The 21,297-nt window shown below is 43.6% G+C and overlaps 1 protein-coding gene across 16 annotated transcripts in view; it reads left to right on the top strand.

Annotated features, from left to right (window-relative positions):
• Nucleotides 1-21,297, top strand: part of ZNF618 (zinc finger protein 618) — a 179,843-nt gene that overhangs the window by 144,746 nt on the left and 13,800 nt on the right. For 5 of the 16 annotated variants that reach the window (XM_062590847.1, XM_062590843.1, XM_062590840.1 and 2 more), the window contains 4 exons: nucleotides 1,361-1,444; nucleotides 2,605-2,661; nucleotides 10,024-10,068; nucleotides 19,676-19,753. In XM_062590847.1, coding sequence (XP_062446831.1) covers nucleotides 1,361-1,444; nucleotides 2,605-2,661; nucleotides 10,024-10,068; nucleotides 19,676-19,753 — 264 coding nt within the window. The remainder of the gene's footprint in view (nucleotides 1-1,360; nucleotides 1,445-2,604; nucleotides 2,662-10,023; nucleotides 10,069-19,675; nucleotides 19,754-21,297) is intronic. The other 11 variants (XM_062590853.1, XM_062590852.1, XM_062590850.1 and 8 more) reach the window with 6 other exon arrangements.

Raw genomic sequence — 21,297 nt, 5'->3', positions numbered from 1 at the left:
GGGAGCTTCATGCAGTTCAGGTCTCTTACAGCCAAAGTGAGGTATAAAGCCCTTTATCTAAGCCATGCTTCATTGCAAGGAGGCCATGCAAGTACCTGGAACCTGTTTATGAATGACAGGACAGAGATTCTGACTGCTTGGCAGTTTACAGAATTATGTATTAAAATAATGATCTGAAACAATCTTTAGGAGAATTTCATGTCACTGACGTTTATGCATTAAAGACTTCTTTCCTCAAACTCCCTTGCTATACAATTTGCATGCTGCTGAGCCTAACAGAGCCTTGTTGGACAACATTCATATGAGCCCTCTGGGAGATAGTGGACTCCTTGGATGAGTCATTATATGGGAAGAGTATGTGTAGCATGGACCACATGCATTAGTTTGGCAAGTTCACCTTTCATTTTGTTAGTTTCTAGTTGGTGCTTTGGGTCAAGATGGAAAATACAGTGCCTAAATACTGCAAAAACAGTTAAAGGGAGAGAAGACACACTATTTGTGCTGTTGAATTTGTGCTAAGGGACTTCAGCTTGAGAAGGATGAGAGGTGCCTCAGCTGTGCTGTGCAGTGAGGTTTCAGGACACTGCAGGTACTGCCAGGGTCATGAACTGCCTCTGGATATTGCGAGAGAGTCCTCCCCTTAGTTACAGGGGAGTTGCCTTGCACTGATGCCCAAGTGTGTGAAGCAGGTGAATGGCCAAGAGCACTGAATGACAGTGCAGTGTGGAGGAGCAGGGCCTGCCTGCTTGGCCTTGGGCAGCGATAAGGTAGTTAGCTCACTGGAGGAAAACACCAAGGGCTGAAGGATACATTACCTTTTCCTGAAGTTGTGGGCAGACTCCCAGACCACCCATCAGTCCTCCATTTGAAGTTTTCAGGGAGAATATTTGGGAAAGGAATGCTGATGACTAGGATGTCCAGGGAGAGCTGGAGATGTTCAGTGGGTGACACTCTCTAAATGAGTGATGATGAGGACCCGAGTTCAATTTGTAGGCCTAGTCACCTGTGCCAGAAGCTTTGAGGACTGCTTCTTGTGTTAGGAAGGGTAAGATAAAGGTTTTTTGGGGAGGGGGGAGAGGAAGCCATGACCCTTCTGATTCAATCAGGACTGGTGTTCCTGGTTTCCCTAGGAGCCACTCCAGGCCACCTCTGCCAGAAGACAATGTAAAAAAAAAAAAAAAAAATCTACCTGTTATCCCTTCAATGAATCTGGCCCATTTGCCTCCAAAATGAAGTATTTAACCTTTTTGCTGTGTTCAGGGTATACAATTATATGGCGCAGGAGCATGTTGTCTGCCTCTTTGTGTGATCCTGTATCCAGAATTGACCAGTCACCATCCATGCTTTGTTCTCCACCCAGCAGAAAGTGCTTTCAGCAGGAGAGTGGAAGGCAAAGGGCAAAACAACTTTGAAGAAACAAACAGCAATTCTCAGAACTCCAGTGGTAAGTGTGTTCATTCCGTCGTGCTGTTACTTACCACGTCTCTCCAGGGCAGGATTCAGCTGTGATCGGTGATTGTTTATATGCTGGGTACTTTCTTTAAAGCTTGCAGGCAGTTAGGCTTCCAAGGGTGTTGTCCTCTTCCCAATCCTCCCCAGGTTCCTGGCACTCCAGAGCCTGTACGAATTGTGATGTGGGGATCCTTCTCCCAAGGTCCAGGTACTTTAACATAGTCTTTTTAATGAGAAGCAAAAATACAAAGAAGGGTGAGTATGGGTAGAGATAAAGCAGTATTTGTTCTTTGTCTGTTCATCAGTGAAGTCCTCGTGAAGCAAAGCCATTTTCAACAATCAAGAGAGTTCTGAGAACTATAAATAGAATAGCTGTTTGCATATTACAGTGATTCTAAATGTGGCAATATAGTTACACTTCACTGTAACTGGAATCCAGCTGTTTGTGAGTTTGCTACGTGGAAATCACAGTTAAGGATGATGTATGGATGTGAGAACAGAGTACACATGATAGAAGGAATTCAAATTTACTCTACTTTCTGGGTTTCCATTGAGTTTTAAGTCCAAGTGGTAGTAACTGAATATAACCCCCTAGCCTAGACAGTTTCATTTAGATATGTCATTTATAGAGTTTTCTTTGCCAGAACTTATTTTCATCCCGTCTGCATATTTCCCTGCCTTCAAGTGGGACAGCACCACTGTTATGCTCCCTAACTGCAGTATAACAGGCATACCAGATATAATGTCATTTCAGCATCTTGATGCAAAGATAAGTCATATGCCAGCAGAAAAGACTGGCCTTCCCTTTCAAGAGGACTAAATCATGTGGAGTTCATGTTGCCACTAGCTGGAATAAGAGAGACAATGTAAGAGACAGAGATGTCTCCTCTAAGAACTGCCAGGGGTTAGGAAGGAATTTTTCATTGGAGAAGGTTACACAGCATCTGTTTGGGGGTTATATCTGCCTCTGGAGCACATGAGGTGTCTTCTGGAACTATATGAAAAAGGAATAGAGTGGTACTGGAAAACCCATGTGCAGTATAGCAGAGTGGGTGATTCTGAATGGGAAAAAAGCTGTTTGTTACTAAAATACTGGGTATTATGCAATGGGGATCAATCCTGTACTAATCCAAGCATTCACCACAATTACAGCTGTTCATTCGGGGACAGAAAAACCTAAAGAAAAGCGATGTAAGCAGAACCCATCAGGTGAGCTCGTCTCTGTGTTTCAGGCACTTACACTCTCCAGTCCTGTTCCCTTTGGGTAGTTGGGGTGCTCAGTGGCTGGCAGGGTCTGTCCTCAATCAGCCAGACCGGGCTATAAGAAATGACAGAATATGGACGTTTTTGATACAGACTGTCAAGAGTTATTAGCCTGACTTGCTGCTCTTAAAGTGGCCCCTGGCTGCTCAGCAGGTCTGTTCCTCATGTCTTGTCTTCTGTCTCTAGTATGAGTGGTTTGTGCGAAGGATTTCGAAGTGTTTAAGTGCACATCTTTAAAAGCCAATATACTATTTGGGCTCTTAGCTCCTCTAGAATGCTTTAACAGCAGCAGCCTTAGATTGTTATGGGAGAAGGACAGAATCATCTTCCTTCATATCAAAAAACTCATTCCCAAAGCCAAGAAATCTGCATTGTAACACCTTCTGGCTGCAAACCTGCTGCTCTTGTTAAATTTTGCAGGTGGGAGATGAAAATTTACAATGGCTATCATAAATTGTCCAAGAATTTAGTTTTGCCTGAACAGCATTTAAATACTGACCCATTATCGCTCTGACATGTCTCACAGATTTTCCTTACCATTTCCTTGTACCAGCTCACATCACGCTCATTTTTCTTCTGAATCAGTTTGTGTCTAAACCGGAATCAGTTTGTGTCTAAACCGCAAAATTTAAAACATACAAGGGTAAAAGCTTGTAGTAGAAACCAAACCAAACCCAGAAATTCTTACAAATTAATGAGTTTCATATTACTTACCCATCCTTCACCATAAGAAGTGCTTCTGGCTGTATCAGCATGTATGATCAGTTTATTTTAGTGGCTTAGTCCAGGTCCTGGCAGGCTGCAGGGGAACTGCAAGGTGCTCATCTATAGCTTTGTTTGAACCAGAAAACCTGGTTGGAAGCACTTCCTTTCTGCGTCAGGTAGCTGAGACACTGCTCAAAGCCAGACTGGTGCATGGGGATGTATAAACTTCTTGCCTTTTCCCCCCTTATCTATCCCACGTTCTGTTTTCTTTCTCAGCTCTGTTTTTCCCCCTGGACTGTCTTCTCTGTGCTGCTTCCTGTGTGTGCCATTCAGTGCTCTTTTCCAGCTATTCCACCAAGCCATCTCTTTTCTTTTATTTCTTCTTTTTCTCAGGAGTCAACACAGATAACTCTCATTGGTAGCAGCTTAAGTGACCATCACCATGTCACAGTGTGATTGGTACTGGTGACTAGAGAGGCCATGGAAATCTCTGAAGGCATTCTGGTACTTGAGTGTTTAAGCAGAGCTTTCAGTAACTTCATTTTTCAGGAGCTGTGTTTCTTACCTCACCATTTTCCTTTTTTACATGGCTGTGTTTCAGTAGGTGGGACAAAGTCTAGATAACACAGTGTATACATGCATGATGCAAGCTCTTAAGAGGAACTATGGCTTTGCAGGCTTTTGCTCTGATGTGCTCTAGCCAGTAGATCTCGTGCAGGCAGGGAAGCAGCTAGTAGTAATGTGTTTGAGAATGACAGAGGGACAGGCACTTCCATCTTTTTCACTCGCAAGTGCTGCTAAATATCAAACTCGTGCTGCTAAGAACAGTCCCCAGGTTTGGGAGGTGAATCTGGGTCCCAGATGAGCTGAGCCTGAGAGCTGTGTGGCTTGACTTGGTTAAACATTTGATTCTCTGTAACATTTGCTTAATGTGGATGGGAGTTTTGTGTCATAGGCTCAGCTGTAGTGATACTGAAGGAAACAACAGCTTCTTCTTGGGCCACACTGCTGAATAGATCATGCTCTTTGGTTTTCCTTCTGTAGGCATGCAGACCTGCAGTGCCACAGGTCTGGGGAAACATTAATGTCTGGAATGAGGAAGACAGGCAGAGCAAGAGGTCAGCTGAGGCCACCTAAAGTAAACTTGGAAGCACTGCTGTAGGGAGTCTTTAGTGGGAATTAGACAACTAGAATTGAAAATGATGAAATCAGGATGTCTCTTCACTACACACAACCCCACTCCTTGTGCAAGTGAATGTAGGCTGCCCCAGTATCCTTACTTGAGAACCCTAGGATCTTCATGCCTGTACAACAACATCAAAATAAAATTTGTCTGCTTGTTGTGCATGGCAAAGCACCATTTTGTGGCTGAACTTGAATCGATCTACTAGCAGAAAGTTCTCTCCCCAGTGGGGCATGCCTTAACCACAGAGTGGATGGAGAAGGACTGTTGAGGTGTCACCCACTGTGTGAATGGGAGTGTATCCTTTATATAGACAGGAAAGAGGCTCTACAGCTCTTTAGTTTGCTTTTTGATGAAACCTGTGAATAGTGGACATATTTTCACAGTACTTTCAAAATAGTATCCATTAGAACCTGCAGATTGTGGTGTTGTGCTGCCTCTAGAGCACAGGCAGCCTGCCCAGAGGTCCTGAGTCACATGAGGCTTGTGATCCTTTACTCCTGAACTAAGTCAGGCCAGAAGAGAATCGCATGAACTGGTCATGAAAGATTGAATTGACTCATTCAATTACGCAGTGCGTAACCTGTTAATCACCTAAATCATTATAAAGCTGCTTTCAAGAAAAAGCTCCTTGTGATGGTCATTTTGCTGAGTCTTGACATGTTCAGGATTTTCCTGTGGTAAATTCTCAAGAGGCCAAAAAATATTTGATGGCCAGCTTGTGAAATATTCTTCTCACTAAAGCCAGTGATTATCAGCTGAAGCCTGGGAAGAAAAAAGCCCAGCATGGGGCGCATACGTGTAGGGAAGGCTTGCTGCCTTCCTCTGTCTCCTCTTCCTCCGTACACGCCCAGGGCAGATAGGACAACGTTCGACTGGGACTCTGCAGACTTGGCCCTGCCATGATACATCTATGTGGCCATAGATGTGTTACTTCCCCAGACTTCTGGATCTCTTTTTGTCAGCTGCATCTGGCTTCAGAAAGCCACGAGGGCAGTGACTTTCTCTAACTTAGTGTTTACAACATAATCCAGGCTTGATCTTTTATTTTGGACTCTCAGAGTGACTCCTTACTAAAATGAGCAGTTCTCTGGGAAGATCTCCTGGAAGTCGGGAGACATGAATGAAACTATGACACTTTAAAAACATAAACAAAGAAAACCCAACAACAGCAACTCACTGAACTGACAATATTTGTTGATGTCTAAATTTGCTAGAAGTTAATAATGGGAAAGATGCAATATTTAAAATTATACAGAGAATTGGGAAATATTTTTAACTTTGGAGGTAAGTTTAAGCTGTATAATTATGTCTCAGTTTCATCTGCTGCATCAGGTAACCCTTCATTTAGAGATATCCAGTGGAACAGATTTTGTCATTTACAGTTTTTAAAATATCAGTGCTTTTCATTTGTGTTATACAGAAAAACTTTTCAGTAGTGTTCATTTCAGATTGGGTAGAGGGGCAAGGAAAGTATCTTTTATGAGTGGCTTCATGTAAAGTTGAGGAATAGATTGAGGCAAGAAATAAAAAATTAATTTCCTTCTTTCAATTTAGAAGTAAAAAAAAAAAAAGAAAAAAACTTGGGAAAGAATGAGACGTGCTAGTTCTCTAAAGGGCCTAGGATCAGATTTTAAGTATGTGTTTAGTGGGATTTTTCAGAAGCTGGTCCATAAACAGTTGTCATTTCCCAGTCTTACGTGCTATATTTCTTCCTCAGTGGTTCAGTTCTAAATGCAAAACTTTTTCAGTAATGTTCTTAATTTTCCTATGCATACAGCAGTTATAGTTATGTTTAGCTAATAGAAATGCATTGTAAGATGTTCTTTATATATATTATGGATACTGATTCCCATCCAGTTGTAACACGGTAATATTTCAAGTGGAAGGATAATTAGAAACATCTCATTCACCACTTGCCACACACAAAAAAGTTACTGTTAAACTATTTAATCCCTTAAATAGAAATAGATAGTATTTCATTCTTGCTTAGCAGCTGAGCAGAATTGACCTTTAGTTTTATAGTAGGTGTTAAAAAGGCATAGTGCAAATCAGTGTTAAACTCATGGTTTAAATCTGTTTTGAGGCTGCACTGGGTGGTGATGGAAGCAGACGTAGTGTCTGCTTGAACCCCTGTGTCACTTTGATTGCAATGACAGTTTAATTCCTTATCATGTCCTGATGTCAAATGCCATAATATGGCCAAGATTAAAAAGCCACCCAGCAGTAGCTTTTGCCTGACTTTTGGGATGAAGGAAACCACATGTTATGCTGAGACTGATGTCAGCGTTGCTGTGTACTGAAGAGACATGAGCAGATGGAAGCTCTTGCTACAGAGTGAGAATATTCAGGTCCTCCAGCTGCCAGTCAGTCAAAAAAAGCAGTTTTGCACTGAAGTGCAGGAGATCGTGGTAGACATAAAGGTGGAGGCAGCCAGGTGTGTTAATAACCCTGGGATCTTCCTTCATTCTACTATGAGCCCAACATCCTCTTACAGTCTTTCTCTGTAGTCCAGTGATCATCTCGCCTGTCTGATTGGATTTCTTCTTGGGAAGATATGTGACTTATAAGCTAGGAACTTTGGTGGGTAAGTGTGACTTTAATGCTCAAGGTGTAATAATTCTTGATTATTGATTGCAATCTGGTGTTAGCACTGCCAACCCCAAATGCCCTTGCCTCCCAAGACACACCCAGTTGTCTTGCAGATTATGTCAGCTGGACTGAAGCACAAAATATAAATTCCATTCAAGTGCATGGATTCATCTTTTGGTAAATATCTTTATCATCTAGTGACTGATTCATGACTTAAGAGCCTGTGACTGCTGTCTTTCCTCTGAGTTGGAGGGGCACCAGCTCCGAGCTTGCTAATGGCTGAGTTAGAGGAGTGAGGAGGCGGGAGGGGGAAAGGGGAGTTTGTCGTTAGGAGAGCTCACATGCTGTCTTAATTAAACTGTACAGAGCACAGGTACTGCTCACTATAGGGCAACACAATTACCTGTGCATGGAACTGCATTTTTAAAAATAGCCTAAAAAATGATATGCCCAGATTAAAGATTACTATCAGACTGCAGTTCTCAGAATTAACAGAAAAGTAATGTGGGAAGAGGCCTCAGCCAGGAAGAGTCACTTTGCTCCATTGCATAAATATGCCTTCCTGTGTCCACTGGGCATCTGTGTGGAATCAAGTTTTCCAGGAGTGAACTGTTAATTTCTGGTGCCATGTTCGTTTAAGTTACTCCAGACTTGTCATGTTGAGCAGGTTATTTGTAGACAGGAAGAAAAATATCTGGATTAACATAACCACTCAGCAGCAAGTCTCTGTGGATGAAAACCTGCCAGTTACTCAAGAGCTCTGAGACACCAGCTCATTGGAAGGGATATCAAGACAATAAATGTGAAAGACATTGAGGCAACAGTGTGAGCAGTCAGCAAAATCGTGAACAAGCAGCTAGAGATACGAAGTTTGGATTGCAATCTCCAAACATAGATACTGTGCCATGCTAGCGCTGGACAGGACATAGAGGAAAGTGCCACCGATAGACCAGGGTGTGGGGAAAAAGGTGAACTCACGTTTCTGTCTTGCCTGGAGAATCTGTGGAATGAAAGATTAGCAAAACCCTAGGAAAAGCTGAACTACTGGGAGGCAAGCTATGGCACTTTCACAGCTTGTCTGAGAGTATAGGCGGCTTTGGTAGACTTGACTGTGCTAAGGCGCAGGGACAGCACAGTACATGGATAACATAATGGCTTGTAATATAAGAACCAGAAAATGCCCAACAATCCTTGACTTAAAATACCATATTAATATTTAGTGAGTGGCCTGAACTCATATTGCAGATTGAGAATATTTTTCACTTGTATAGGGAGTCAACATAAAAGTGAGATCGCATTAACACTACTGACTGGAAAATAATGTGACTCGTGCCAAATCTGGCCTTAGGAATGTATGTTGGGATTTGTTAAATGATGTATGCATATACTATCCTTCCAGGTCAGGTTCACTTTTGGGTGGAGGTTAAATGTTGCTTTTTGACCTTCAAAAGTTTACTCACTTCTGGATGCTGTGGGAGCCCTTTAAAACTGAAGCTCTAGGACTGACTAGTAAACATCCTTGTGTTCATGAAATATGTGCAGTGCTTCCCAAAGCAGTGGAGGAGAGCAGAGATAGTAAGAGTGGCGCCTACAGGAGTCTGCCCTATTCAACTGCTCAGTAGAACTAGTTTAGGAGCCTATTTCAGTGAAGATCTTCCTCTAGATACAGACTTTATCAGCTGTAGATAGCACTTAAAGTGCTTCAGCAGGTAATACAGATGTGTTAATCGACTGGCAGCATTCTGTATCCTGCTAGTGCCTTCCATGCCTAACCTCTTCCATAGCACTGTCTGTTCATATCTTTGCCTAGCATCATCCATGCCTTCATTTCCATTTGTTACCAGCTGGCCCTGCCAGCTGAAGCCCTCTTTGGCAGCACAGGTTCTTGTCACACTGAAATATTTAGCGCAAAGCCTCACCATGCTTGACCTCTGAGGTTGACCAGAAAGACCCAGTTAAGTTTTTCTTCCAAACAAACCAGTACAGGTTTGTCAGCCCTAAGAGCCTCTTTCACTGATGCATCAACTTAGAACTTTGCACCTGGGACCATTTCATAAGTGCATTGAATTGATGAGTAATTAACACTGTAATAGTTTCTTCCTTTTCATATGGGTTTGACAGTAGGGGATCTCATCTAAAACTGTAGGAAGCTGCGCAGGGCAGTCTGAGGTGTTGAGATTTGCTGTGTCTGTTCCAGTGCACTATGGCATGGAATGGAAATAGCCACTGAGGGTTGACCAAAGGCCAGTTGAGAATCCAGGGTTTCTATTCCTTTCAGTCATCTCTCAAAGATAAGACAATTTATAGTGTTCTGTGCTCAACAGAATATGTGTACTCTCACTCTGAAGTAACACTTAGGAACCATTTCCTTTGTCACTTCATCTGATGAGGTTAAAAACAGCCTGTTTTTCCTTCCCAGCCTTCCAGGCATACAGGGAGTTTGAGGAAGGTGCATGGTATATCAGGGTATTTGCACCTGGAGCCTCAACAAGAGCATTTCTAAAGGGCTCCTTCCCCTCCCTGCAGCTTTTCTTCTGCTGGCCCTCACCACTTGACTGTTCACACTACTGTAGCATTGGATGTATGTTAGAAAAAATCTCTGGACTTTTCAAAAAGGGAAGGAAAGAAGCAGATTCTCAGTCATGAGAAACCTGGCAAGATGCTGAGAGAAAATTCACAGCTGGACTTGTAGAAATTTGTCATCCCCATCCTGCCACAGTTAAATCTGGAAGTGCAGAGTAAGCATAAGTGAACTGATAGGCAGAGCTGTGTAGCATGCAGCAAGATCTCTGCCAGTCTCAATATTTAAATCTCTTTCTTTTTTGCAGAAACCGCAAGTCCCCTGATTTCAAATCCTTTCCCGCTTTTACAAAGTAAGTGTGATGGATGTCTGTGGCGCGCATAGGCGGGGACTTCCACGCTGCAGCCTTGCTGGCCGGCCCTGTTAGCGTTTTTCATGAATAAATGTTTTTCATTATGAGTCCAGATGTCAAAGAATAAAATGTCTCACTTTCATAGCTCTGATTTCAGGTTAAAAGGTGACAGAAGTCCTTCAGGGTGTTTCAGTGCAATATGTGGCTGCTAAACCACTTGGGCTCACAGCCTTTTGGGAATTAAGTTTTGTGAAATTTGCCAGTAATACCTATTCTGAAAAACTAAAGTTTGAAGACTGAAAATCATGTCTGAGTTGCACGTATACACAGGAAAGCTTGTTCTGATGGCTGAACTCACTGAACAACTTCCCAGATTCAGTTCCCTTTGGCCTAAATCTGCAGATGAGAAATGGGAGCCCAGGGCATGGTGGTGAGCAAATGCGTGAGAGCAGGTTTGTACTGGGTTGATGCAGGTGGTCTCTACTGAAGATTTTGCCTCATGTCCCTGATGTTTCTAATAGGTGGAACTTCTTCCTTTATTTTACGTGAATTACTACTGCTTGGCTTTTGTCTGTTTTTTGGGGGTGATACTACCTGTGCTCATCTCACAGTCTAGAACTGCTGTCGCTTAGCGTGAATCAGCTCTGAGTGTATGGACACTTTGGGGTGGTGTGTCCTGAACATCGCCACGATGAGAAAGAATACTTGTTCTTTTTCCATTTACAAATCTGAGAAATAAACGAGACTTTCGTTTGAAATACGAACATCAGAAGAGAAATCAAATTCAGTGCCAACAAATTTAAGAACTGTGCATTTGGAGCTTCCCTTTTTAAAAGGATGCTTCATAACACCTTCTACTGTTTGGGATAGGTGGAAATGACAAAAGTTCTGTTTTCAAGAAACTTCTACTTACTTTGGTGGGTGGTGGCATTTTTTTTGAGAGACTGCTGATGGTTTGAAATGCATTGTTTCATCAGTTTGGGTCAATGGTGTATGAAGATATAGTGACTCTAGCTAGTGGAAACGTTGAAGAGAAAACATTGAGAAGTTTTCCTCACAGTTCTTTTGCATTTGTTTTTCATCACAATGTGGGTGGAAGTGTTGAAATGTGGATGTTCTTGTGGAGGATAGTGCTGCCTGAGGGCCCTGCCTCCCTGCACTGATGTCGGTTGTTCAATTGACTGCTGGATTTAACTCATGTACAGTGAGCTCAGGGCATTTTCTGTTAAATGGCAAAACACTTTCTCCTAAATGCTCTTGACACATATTCAGTCTTGGCCCCAAACTGAGTTCTCCTCTTTTCTCTGGCTTAGATGTGGCAGCACGAGTTAACGTGGGAATTAGGGTGATTTATTTAACTTAAGCACAAATGCTGTTTTTTCTCAGTGTTAGCTTATACAGCCTGCTGTCTTTACTCCAGAGTTTTGTTCACTGCAGATATATATACTGAAAGCAGTAATAAAAGTGTCTAATAATAGCCCTGGGGAAAGATGTTTTAAATTGTGCAACTGACTGTGAATGTTAGTTCCATGTGGATCAGAAGATTTAAGAGGGTTCAACAACTGCTGCTGCTCTAAGGTTTTATAAAGGTATCAGAGAGCACTTGGCCGACTAGTCTGGATGACCCAAGATAGCATGCCTTGTTCAGAGTGGAGAGGGGTGGAAGTAGCCTTCCTGGGGAAGGATACTGTTTTGTGCCTACTAGCCAACATCCAGTGCATCCTCTTGGTTTTGGAGAGGAAAGCTCTTTGGTACTGGGTAGGAGAATGAAGTACCCATGCATGGGGACGCTACAGCGCTTGAGTTTCTAACTGAACTTGTGAGTCTGTTGGAAACAACCTGGGGTGGGTGTTTGCACTCCCCTGGCACTGCTTACTTGCAGCTTGTTTGTTTGCACTCTGCAGTATGCACCCACTTCTTGGGAAAACTCAGAAATGAGAGTGAGATTCCACTGAGAACTGTTGACTGTAGAGTAGCTCTTTTCTGCTGGCAGATGGGACATGTTTGGGGTAATTTCCTGCTCATTATGATTTTCCAAATATTTTGCCCCAGAAGAACTCTGTGGAGTTAGACTCCTGGCTTGGTGCAGTGTGATTCACATGTTGATGGAAAGTAGCTCTGTCACTTTAGAAGTGCCCATCTCAGGGCACTGGGGCTCTGCTTGTCAAAGCCTTGGCCCACTGTGGTGTGTGTCCAAGCATAACAGGGATGTGGGGATCTTGGAAACCAGAGATCTCCAGCAGTTTGCTTTCATTTTAACTTGATGTTTCATGCAAGTGTTGCTGGCCAGGCTCGGTCTCTGCCTCTTTGGCAGCCTTGCCCAATGTCCTCTCAACATCCCAATTGCCTTTTATGTGGAGTCACAGGTGCTCAGGTGACTGCTCTTCATACTTAACACTGGCTATAAGGTGGGGGAGGCTGCTACGTTCCGCAACCACGCTCTGAATTCTGTCTTTGCTCTATCTTCCTCCTCTAGTGAGAAGGAGTTGAAGCAATAAGTGAATTGCTGCAGGCAGTGAAAAGGGAGTGGCACAGCAACAACTCCCCAGGTCAAGAGAAATGCCTGCTGAGTCCGTATAGTGTACTCTGAGTGGAAGGGGATAGTGAAGGAGGAAGAAGAAATCAGAGAAAGAGGTGGGAGATGGTGGTGGGTGGAAGGAGAGCGGGGGACCAGTGTAGACACCGTGCAGCCAGGCACCTGTCATATGTTCATTATTGTACACTCTTCCTGCCTTCTCTGGTGGCATGTGGACCAGACTGGCCCACACAACATTTGCCATTACACGAACAGACTTTCTGCTGCCAAGTTTAGGCTAAAAGCTTGCTGTCTTGCAGAAAGCCTCTAAACGTATCGCAATAGCCAAGGAGATGGCAGGGCTAGTGTGGCAGCCTGAACTCTGAGGTTCCAGTTCGTGATCTACCTACTCTTTTGTGAAGACTCCCCTTCTGCAGCATCTCCTGCAAGTAGCTCAGCTGTATGTGAGAAGGGACAGAGCATGGAGGATAGGAGATGCCCAAAGCCTTGCTCTGCAAGACTCCCTGCTCAGCACGTTTCAGGGATCAAGTAGAGCTGATCTGCTGCTGCTGTGCAGGCTCTCCAGCTTCCCTGACTTCTGCAGTGAAGTGCCTCGTAGCTGTGGCCTGACGTGAACTCATGGGAGAACTCTTGCAGTAGCCCAAGTCCTGCAGAAAATATTCTTTTGACCAGAATTTCTGATTGCTCGCCTTGCTTGATGGCTTTAGTCTGCACTGTGTGAAAGGTTTGTTTTCAAGAGGTGGCTAGGGGAGCAGTGGCACCCCAGAAGTCTTGTCCTCTGTGCTATTTAGTGATGTCTGAGAATGTTGTGGTAGATGTTGAGTCATCAGCATTGCAGGAGTTTTTTTGGGGGGCTTTTGGCTTGTTGGTGAACTGGGTTATTTTTTAGGATTCACCAGAGCAGCGAGGCCACAGTCTGCCACATGCAAACTGCGGGATCTTATGCACAGGTCACAGCCTAGCCATCCAAGCAAAATTAACTAGTGGTTGGGATTTCAATCTGTGAAGGGGAAGTGCTCCGAGGTGATGCTACCTGTTGTGATTCTGTAAAGGTGAACTTTGGGCTTACTTCACCCCCTGCCTTCCACCTGCTTTGTGTTGAGCAGTAGCTAGGAGGAGCAAGCTGTGGAAACAAGAGAGAAGAGAGTCAATTCCTCATGCACTGGTGCAGCCTGCTGAGTTTATCTCCCAATCCCCTAAGAGACAAGTGTGGAGGAAGGTTGTGTGAAGTTAGAAAGATTAATCCAGGCTCTTGAACAGGGCAGGAAACATTTGTTAGAATGACTTAAGAGATAGTGTCACCAAGTGACATGTGACAGGCTGAGAGCACAGAACCCCTGACTGTTAGCCTGAAAGGCAGGTAGATCGTGAGAGACTGCTAAGGGAATGGCCTGTACATTTGGCCAAGTGGCAAGTATTCAAGGGTCAGAGATCAGCAACCCCCTCTTGGGAGCAAGGAAGGAAGAACCTAGACAGAAAGGACAGGACATTATGTGGCTGTGCCAAATGAGGACTAACGGCCTTATCAGGTTCTGACAGGGCAGTTGGGGGCTGGCATGTCTGGTCCAGCTGCAGTCTTTGGAATATAGTAATTGGTTTTTAGCCCTAGCTGTAGCAGTTGATGGAGATCTGTGAGTGTGGCAGCCACTCGTGTCTAATGAGAATCAGAGTGGTCTTAGGGTTGACGGTCTGGGTACAGAGAGTGGCAGCACATGTGCAGCTTTCTTATGCAGGGTTTGCTGGATTCATATTGCTGGTATAAGCCCCTCAGGCCCAGGGCTGGTGTGCTGCTCTGACACAGGGGCAGAAGTGCCACAACTTTGGGAGACAGAGGGGGGAAGCTACCAGGGAGGTGTTCCAGAGGTGGAGAGAGCTTGCTCCCTCACTAAGCCCTCCATGCCCTCAGTAATGTTTGCCCTATCTGTAGCCCTTGGAACAATCTAGGCGGGCTTGTGGGGTTCTGGGAGCTGTTGTTACAGATGTGAATCGGAGTCCCAACTCGCTCAGTCCCTGAGCAAGCCAAGTGCACAGCCAGAAAGCAGCTGGCAAAAGCACATGGTTAGCAGCTGCCAGCTGCCTGCAAGAATACAAATGCGGAGGTGGCTTGCAGAAAGAACACCCTGCTCCTGAGCGCATGCCAAGGGAATGGAGCTGGAAAGATCACAGCACCTGGCATTGGTAAGAGGCAGATGGCTCCAAGTTAGATCCAGGAGCCTGTCTGAGCACATCAGGTGAATGGCTGACCCTCTCATCGAAAGGGGATACTATTGCTTCTGCCCTCTCAGAGGTAGAGCAGAAAGAGGAGTGGTTCCTGAGAAGCGATGAAGGGTAATGAAGAAAGGAGAAGGTTTGTTTAGTCCATGCAGCCCAGCAGTGTGGAACAGGCTTCCTGGAAGCCCTTCTGGAGTACAGAATTCTCTAAGCTGCCTGCATAACTGATGCTCCTGCTTTGTTTTAGCCACCAAAACCATTTGGGGCTGTTGGAGAGCAGAGTTGTTCTTCCTGGGGGCGTGGTGTGCAGGTGGGTCATAGCTTTCCTTATACCTGCACTGACAGAGCTGAGATGGAAAGGAGAGGCTCAGATCCTGGTTGTGAGGTGATGTGTGAACCTGTCCCGGCATGTGTAGCTAATCAGATCAGGGGAGTGGAGCTGTCATAGCAGATACCCTTTTCTGGAAACAACTCCCAGAGGCCCACTGCTCAGTTCATATTTTGTGCTAGGAGGTGTGTGAGGGCACATCTGACCTATTTATACACTGTACATTGCCTCAGTGACAGGAGTCTTGTAGGAATGTGTGGCTTAGGCTATTTGAAGGGTTATTACAGAAGAGAAGCCTTAGAGAACCAGTATTTCTTACCTCATATACTAGAACTAATATTTACGTGTTATAAAAGCAATAGTGGGACAGGAAAAGTCCAGGAACAGAGAATCAGAAACTCCATGGGAGGTTGAAAAGAAATGTCCTTAAGGAGGAGTGGTGTGCTGTGCTAGAGATGCTAGGTGGAGGTTTGGGTGCATGATTGCACCACAGCGTTCTGGAAGCATTTCAGATACATTGACTGTATCTGAAAATCCTTTTTTTCAGGTGCTTTATTCCATTGCATAGGAGAGAGATTGGTCTAAATCTCTCGAGAATGCATTGGTCTTAAACAGTCTGGGCATGAACCAGATTCTCCTGGGGAGAATCTGCACGCATCTGGCTGATTTCAAACCACTTGCTGGAGAAAAGATCCTCTCTGGATGCTGTAAACCCCAGTTTAAACAAGGAAGAGGAGAGCTGAAAATTCCCTTTAGAGAAGGGAAAAGCAGAGGTCCTGCAGTGGCATGAAAGGAGCTGTGCTCTAAGGGAGAAGGAAGGAGCAGAAGCATGGCTCACAGAGATGTTGAGAGCATTTTTGTCAAACAGATTTTTCCAGTTAATTCTACCTTTGAGTTGCAAGCAGAAATCAAAGGGAGGGAGGATTTACTTGCTGTGAGTGCAAGCCCAGATGAACAGTTCTCTTCCAGATGTGACTTTTCGCCTGGCTCTAAACACAGATTCTCTGTTTTTTCTCTCCACCTTTCAGACCCCTCTCCCTTCCTCTTTTAGCTCCAGATGCCTCCCACCCTCTTTCCAACTTGGCATGACTTCCCAGCTCTCTGCAGTGTGGAGCATAAGGGACTTAGAGATTGGAATCTGAAAAGTGTGAGGGTCAAGAAGGCACTGGGAAATAAAATGAGTTCGTTCCCAAAGGGACTCTACACATCTTCCCAAAGCATCTCTCCCCTCCTCCCCAAGGAACACTTCTGAATTGTTTGATGAGTTTTTGATGAATTTAAATTTTACCCTGATTTTAACTTATTTCCTTTTGTGGCAAACCATAGACTTAAATGAATCTTTGCTGTAAATATTGGGAGGAAGTATTTGGAATATGTTTAAGCTTTTTTAGCATGAGAAATTAGTTTTTGAATGCACTTTTCAGTTGAGGTATATTTTGTAGTTTGAAAAAAAAAATACTTCAAATTTATTTCATTTAGGTGAACTATTTTTAGATACCGTCCCCTAATGGTGGACATGCTTAATGACAAAAAAAAAAAAAAAAAAAAAAAAAAAAAAACACCATTAACAGAAAACATCTATTTCCCAACCCACTTTATTGGATGAACCCATAGGTACAGCCAGTGTTTTATTGGGCCAGAGAGGTGAGAACAAGAGCCAAGCACATAGAGATGCTGGGTTTGTTTCCTGGGCTGGATGTTTCCATAGCAAGGCAGAAGAGGAGGCTTTTGCAAGTAGGTTAAAAATGAACAGGATTTTTCTGAAAAGAATCACAAATGAGAATGAGAGTCTTTCACAGAGTGCACTGGAGACACAGTACATTGTAGTGGCAGAGGGAAGAGTTGGAGGTGAAGGGCTATTAAGACCCTGATGGCTCGACATGATGGATGGGGATGGAGAGAGCCCAGCAGAGAAAGATGGAAGGGAGTGAAGGGGAGAGAAGCAAGGGGAGAGGCTAGAAGAAAGGATGCACAGCTTTATGATAGCAGAACGGCTGAGAATAAAACAGGAGGAAGATAAAGCAGCTCAGTGAGACAAAATGGGCTGGGAAAGAACAGTGAGGATATTTTTCTCTTCTGTTTTAGTATAAATGTGAGAAATGGTATGTGGAGAGTGCTTGGATGGATGTGAGCAATTGCACTTCATGGAGAAATGCCCTGTAAATAGGATAAGGAAAGGATTATACTGATGGCTTCTTGGAAACTTGTGTTTAGGGGAATCATGGAGTTTGTGTACTTGTCTAGGAGAAGAGAGTCCTTAGGCTTCAGCAGTGAAGGATACAGTGCTCTGTCATTCCTTCTCTGCCCAAGATTACTACAGGCATAAGGGGCTGTGTGTGCCCACTTACATTAAATGGCACACTGAGATCTGAAAGTATCTCAGGGAATCAAGGTTCACCATCTCCAAATACTGGACCACCAGAGATGTGCAGCATGTTCTGTCTTCCCAATTCAGTTGTAGGAGCAGGATTCCCTAGCAGAGTAATGGGACAGAGAATGGAGACTGATAGCTCCGTAAGTGGCTCTGGCTGTGGGCACCAGAGATGATCTGGCCCTGCTAAGAACCTGTCAAACTTCAGTAGGCTCTTTGATGGTGATTTTTTTAGGTAGGTTAATCAAATGTTAATTTTTATGCTGAACTGGGATTTATCTCGCTTAATTTGAGACATCTTCATCCAAATGTGTAGTCTAGACTCCATAAATAGCAGTGAGAAGTAGGTGTGTGTCAAACATGAATCATCTGGCATATTGAAATACTGCCAGTGGTGATTTTCACCTTTATAGGGTCTGTTCCTTTCTGTTAATTACAAAAGAAATCTGAATGATCAAATAAGTATGTCTTACTCTGAACAGAGAAGTCCTTATGGCATTTTTACCACAACTTTTTTGTTACTGATTTCAACAGAAACATTCAATCACTCAGCTGCCAAATCTCTTGCTTTTCTCTAGAACGACAGTTATCTAGTTATGGTATTTCCAAGTTTTGTCACTAGACTCAAAATACAACAGTTGCATCACAAGAAAATATGTTAAGTTAAATAAAGCATCGAGCAGAGCCGCTTCAGTTGGAACTGGCTCCATCATTTCAAAGTGCTGTAGGTTTTAGGGGAAAGTCGTGGCAGAGTGTTTAACCTTATGGCATATAAGTATACCTTATATTAACCATTCTAGGGTTCTCTATGTTTTTTCTCTCAAATTCCTCTGATAAATTCTGCTCTTTGCTACCTGACAGAGACATTTCATAGGTTATAGCAAAGTCCGGCTTGTACTTTCATGTATTTTGGCTTTTCCATACTAGATACTAGCACTTTTGGATATGTGCAGTAGCTTTCTTACATTTCATTGACACAGAATGTGCTTTTCCCTTCAAATCTAGATAAAGATTTCTGGTATATTGTAGCAATAAAAAATGTTCTGTGTGTGCACCAGGTATTTATATGCAAAATTGTTTATATGCCAATTGTTCACATTTGTCCCTTCTACTATTACAAAATACAATGCCACAGCATACATAGTGGCAGTACGCTAGGATACCTGGAGGTAAAGAAGGAAATTGCGATGTTAACATAGCTCTTGTAGCTTGGTATTACATCTGTCACTAAAGCACTCAACTCATACTGTTTAAACTGAGCAACTGCAAACACAAACATAATTTGGTGGAAGAAAAAAGATTTTTCAATATACTTGGCAGATTAGAACTAAGCATATCTTTCAACTTGCACAGGAATCATGCACCCAGCTCTTTCCTGACTCCAGCTCGTCCGTATTACTCTGGCAACATGGCTCTCCTGCTCTGCTCTTGGCCTTCTGGCACAGCTCTGATTTCTGTGCTTCTTCCCCTCCACCTCTGCTTACCTTGACAGCTTGCTACCACTGAGCCCATTGGCACTCGCCATTCCCCAGTCTCACTGCAGTTGTTGACAGCCACGAAAGTTCACCTTACTCCCCACGTGATTCTTCTTTGTGTCGCAGCTTCCAAGCGACAGGATTTTTCATAGCCCAGTGCTCCCTGTCTTATTCCAAAAAGGCAGCAAGAGGCTGGAATTCGACAGAACTGGATGTAAAATGAATTCACCTGGCTTTGATTGAGGCTTAAAAAGAACAAGAATATGCTTAAAACAACCTGCAGCAGGCATGGACTAGTAAACCCTGTTGTTGGTCAGCTGATAGCCTCTTGAGTCATTAGATTGACTACAGTCCCACTCGCGCAAACACACCTGCAGGTTCTTCACTTTAGAGTGTGAGCAGTCCCTCTGCCATCTAGGACCTTCTCACAAGAGTAAAGTGAAGCACGTGCACACATGTTTGACCCAAATTCAGGAAGCAGTCACGTGCCATAGCACTTCCCTGAGCCCCAGCCTGAACCCTGAAGGTTCAGCTCTAAGAAACTGCTGTGAAGTGCCCAAGTTGGCCAAGGTGGCAAGGACTGGGCCCTAAAGCACTGCACAGCCACTGTACGAACTGAAGTATGCACGTGTGCTGCTTCCCTGCATACTCTGTATAATTCTTCTGAACTGATTTCTCCCAAACAGAACCTTACACCTGTGGAGCTTGTGGAATCCAGTTCCAGTTTTATAACAATCTCCTGGAGCACATGCAGTCCCATGCAGGTAAGCTGGGCACTTCGACTCACTTAAAGCGGAGAATTAAATTCTGCGCTGATGCCTGATGTTGACCCCTTTGTGTGTCAATAGAGCTTCTCGTGCTCACAGTTTCCCAAGCCCCAGTAATTTCACCTGCAGGAAAAAAAGGATACTCAAAGCCTGGAGCACATAACAGTGGCTGCAAGGCTCAGGATATATCATGTATGTTATTCCTTTCCATAGGAAGAACAGAAAAATACGTGCCACGCTAATATGGAGCACTTCAGATTACCAGTTCCCCTTATCCAAAGGTATTTAGGAAATGCTCATTTCATAAGCATTAATTGGTCACTCACTTCTACAGCAGATAATATCCCTCCTGCAGAAAGGGTAGTTCGCATAGAAGCAGACGAAGCAAAAATTCTTGCAGGGCAGCAGAGCCTTTGCCCACACAAGTCTTTTTTTGTGCTTGTGTTCCCTGGAGTTCTGCAAAGGATTGAAGTGTGTTCTCAAAAAAAGGGTGCAATTTCAGCAGTTGTGTTCGTTTCATTCTAATCTATCTGCAAAATATTACTCTGAGGAGTTACAATTGAATTACCTGTTTTTGTTTTTTACCTGAATATATAAGAGAAGATTTTTAAATTTCAAAACAAAAGCTGTTTCAAACACAGCATTCAGAATATTCAAGAATGTCAAAACAGACTTTTGGGGATATTGGCAGAATTTTCTGTTTTTTCTCCTGAATGAAAACTCAAGTAAATTGATGCAGATTTAGAAATTAATTCACCTTTAACAGGCCTGTGTTCTCCAATAGACAGGTGCTCTGTTGAGGTGTATATTCAGTGCTTGCATTTGCGCTCTCTTTACAAATAGGCTCTGAGTAATGTGGCAAGGAAGGACAAACGACTCAAGAAAAAGTGTATTTTCAGTTCTGTAATAGTGAATTAATTGAAGTTCTTATTTTCTTTCATGTTTTAGTTTTAGTCCTAGTTTTAATGAAAGTGTTATTTGAGTTCTTCATCTGTGAAAATGGCTCCTCAAGTCAAGTTTTCATTGGTCAATGTTAGTGCAAGTTTCGTGTGTTGTTCAGCAGCTATTTTGTCATCTTCATAATATTGTAAATAAACATTTATAGTGGTTTATTATAAAACAGTATGAGCTGAGCTTTGTAGATGTTATGTTATATTAGAGTGTAAGCTGGTTAATACGGAGTAATTGGACTTTATGTACACTGAGGAGCAGCGGAGCTCAGCTTGGGATTGGGGCTGGCACTTGAATCCATGGTGTTGGGGGTCTGTTCTTGCCATTTGTCGAAGGCAGTCTCTGCGTGCCTTCCAGCTGTATCCTGGCCACCTTGTTCTGTTTTCTGGTAATGAAATGCAGCATTTTTAGTTACAGCTTTTGGTGTCACTATTGAGGAGAGGAGCTGCAAAGGTGGAACCAAGGCTAGGGGGGTCAAAGGGAAGAGTGGCAGTTACACTGGCAATGTGTAAGCTGCTGAGAAATTTAGGCTAGTGCTAGCTGCAGCTTCTTCTTTCTCTCCTTTACAAATGACTTGTGGCGTCCAGGCT

The sequence above is a fragment of the Rhea pennata genome, chromosome 18 (genome assembly GCF_028389875.1).
Source record: "Rhea pennata isolate bPtePen1 chromosome 18, bPtePen1.pri, whole genome shotgun sequence".
NCBI lineage: Eukaryota > Metazoa > Chordata > Aves > Rheiformes > Rheidae > Rhea > Rhea pennata.
The sequence above is the reverse complement of the archived record's forward strand: the minus strand, read 5'-3'. Positions and strand labels throughout refer to the sequence as shown.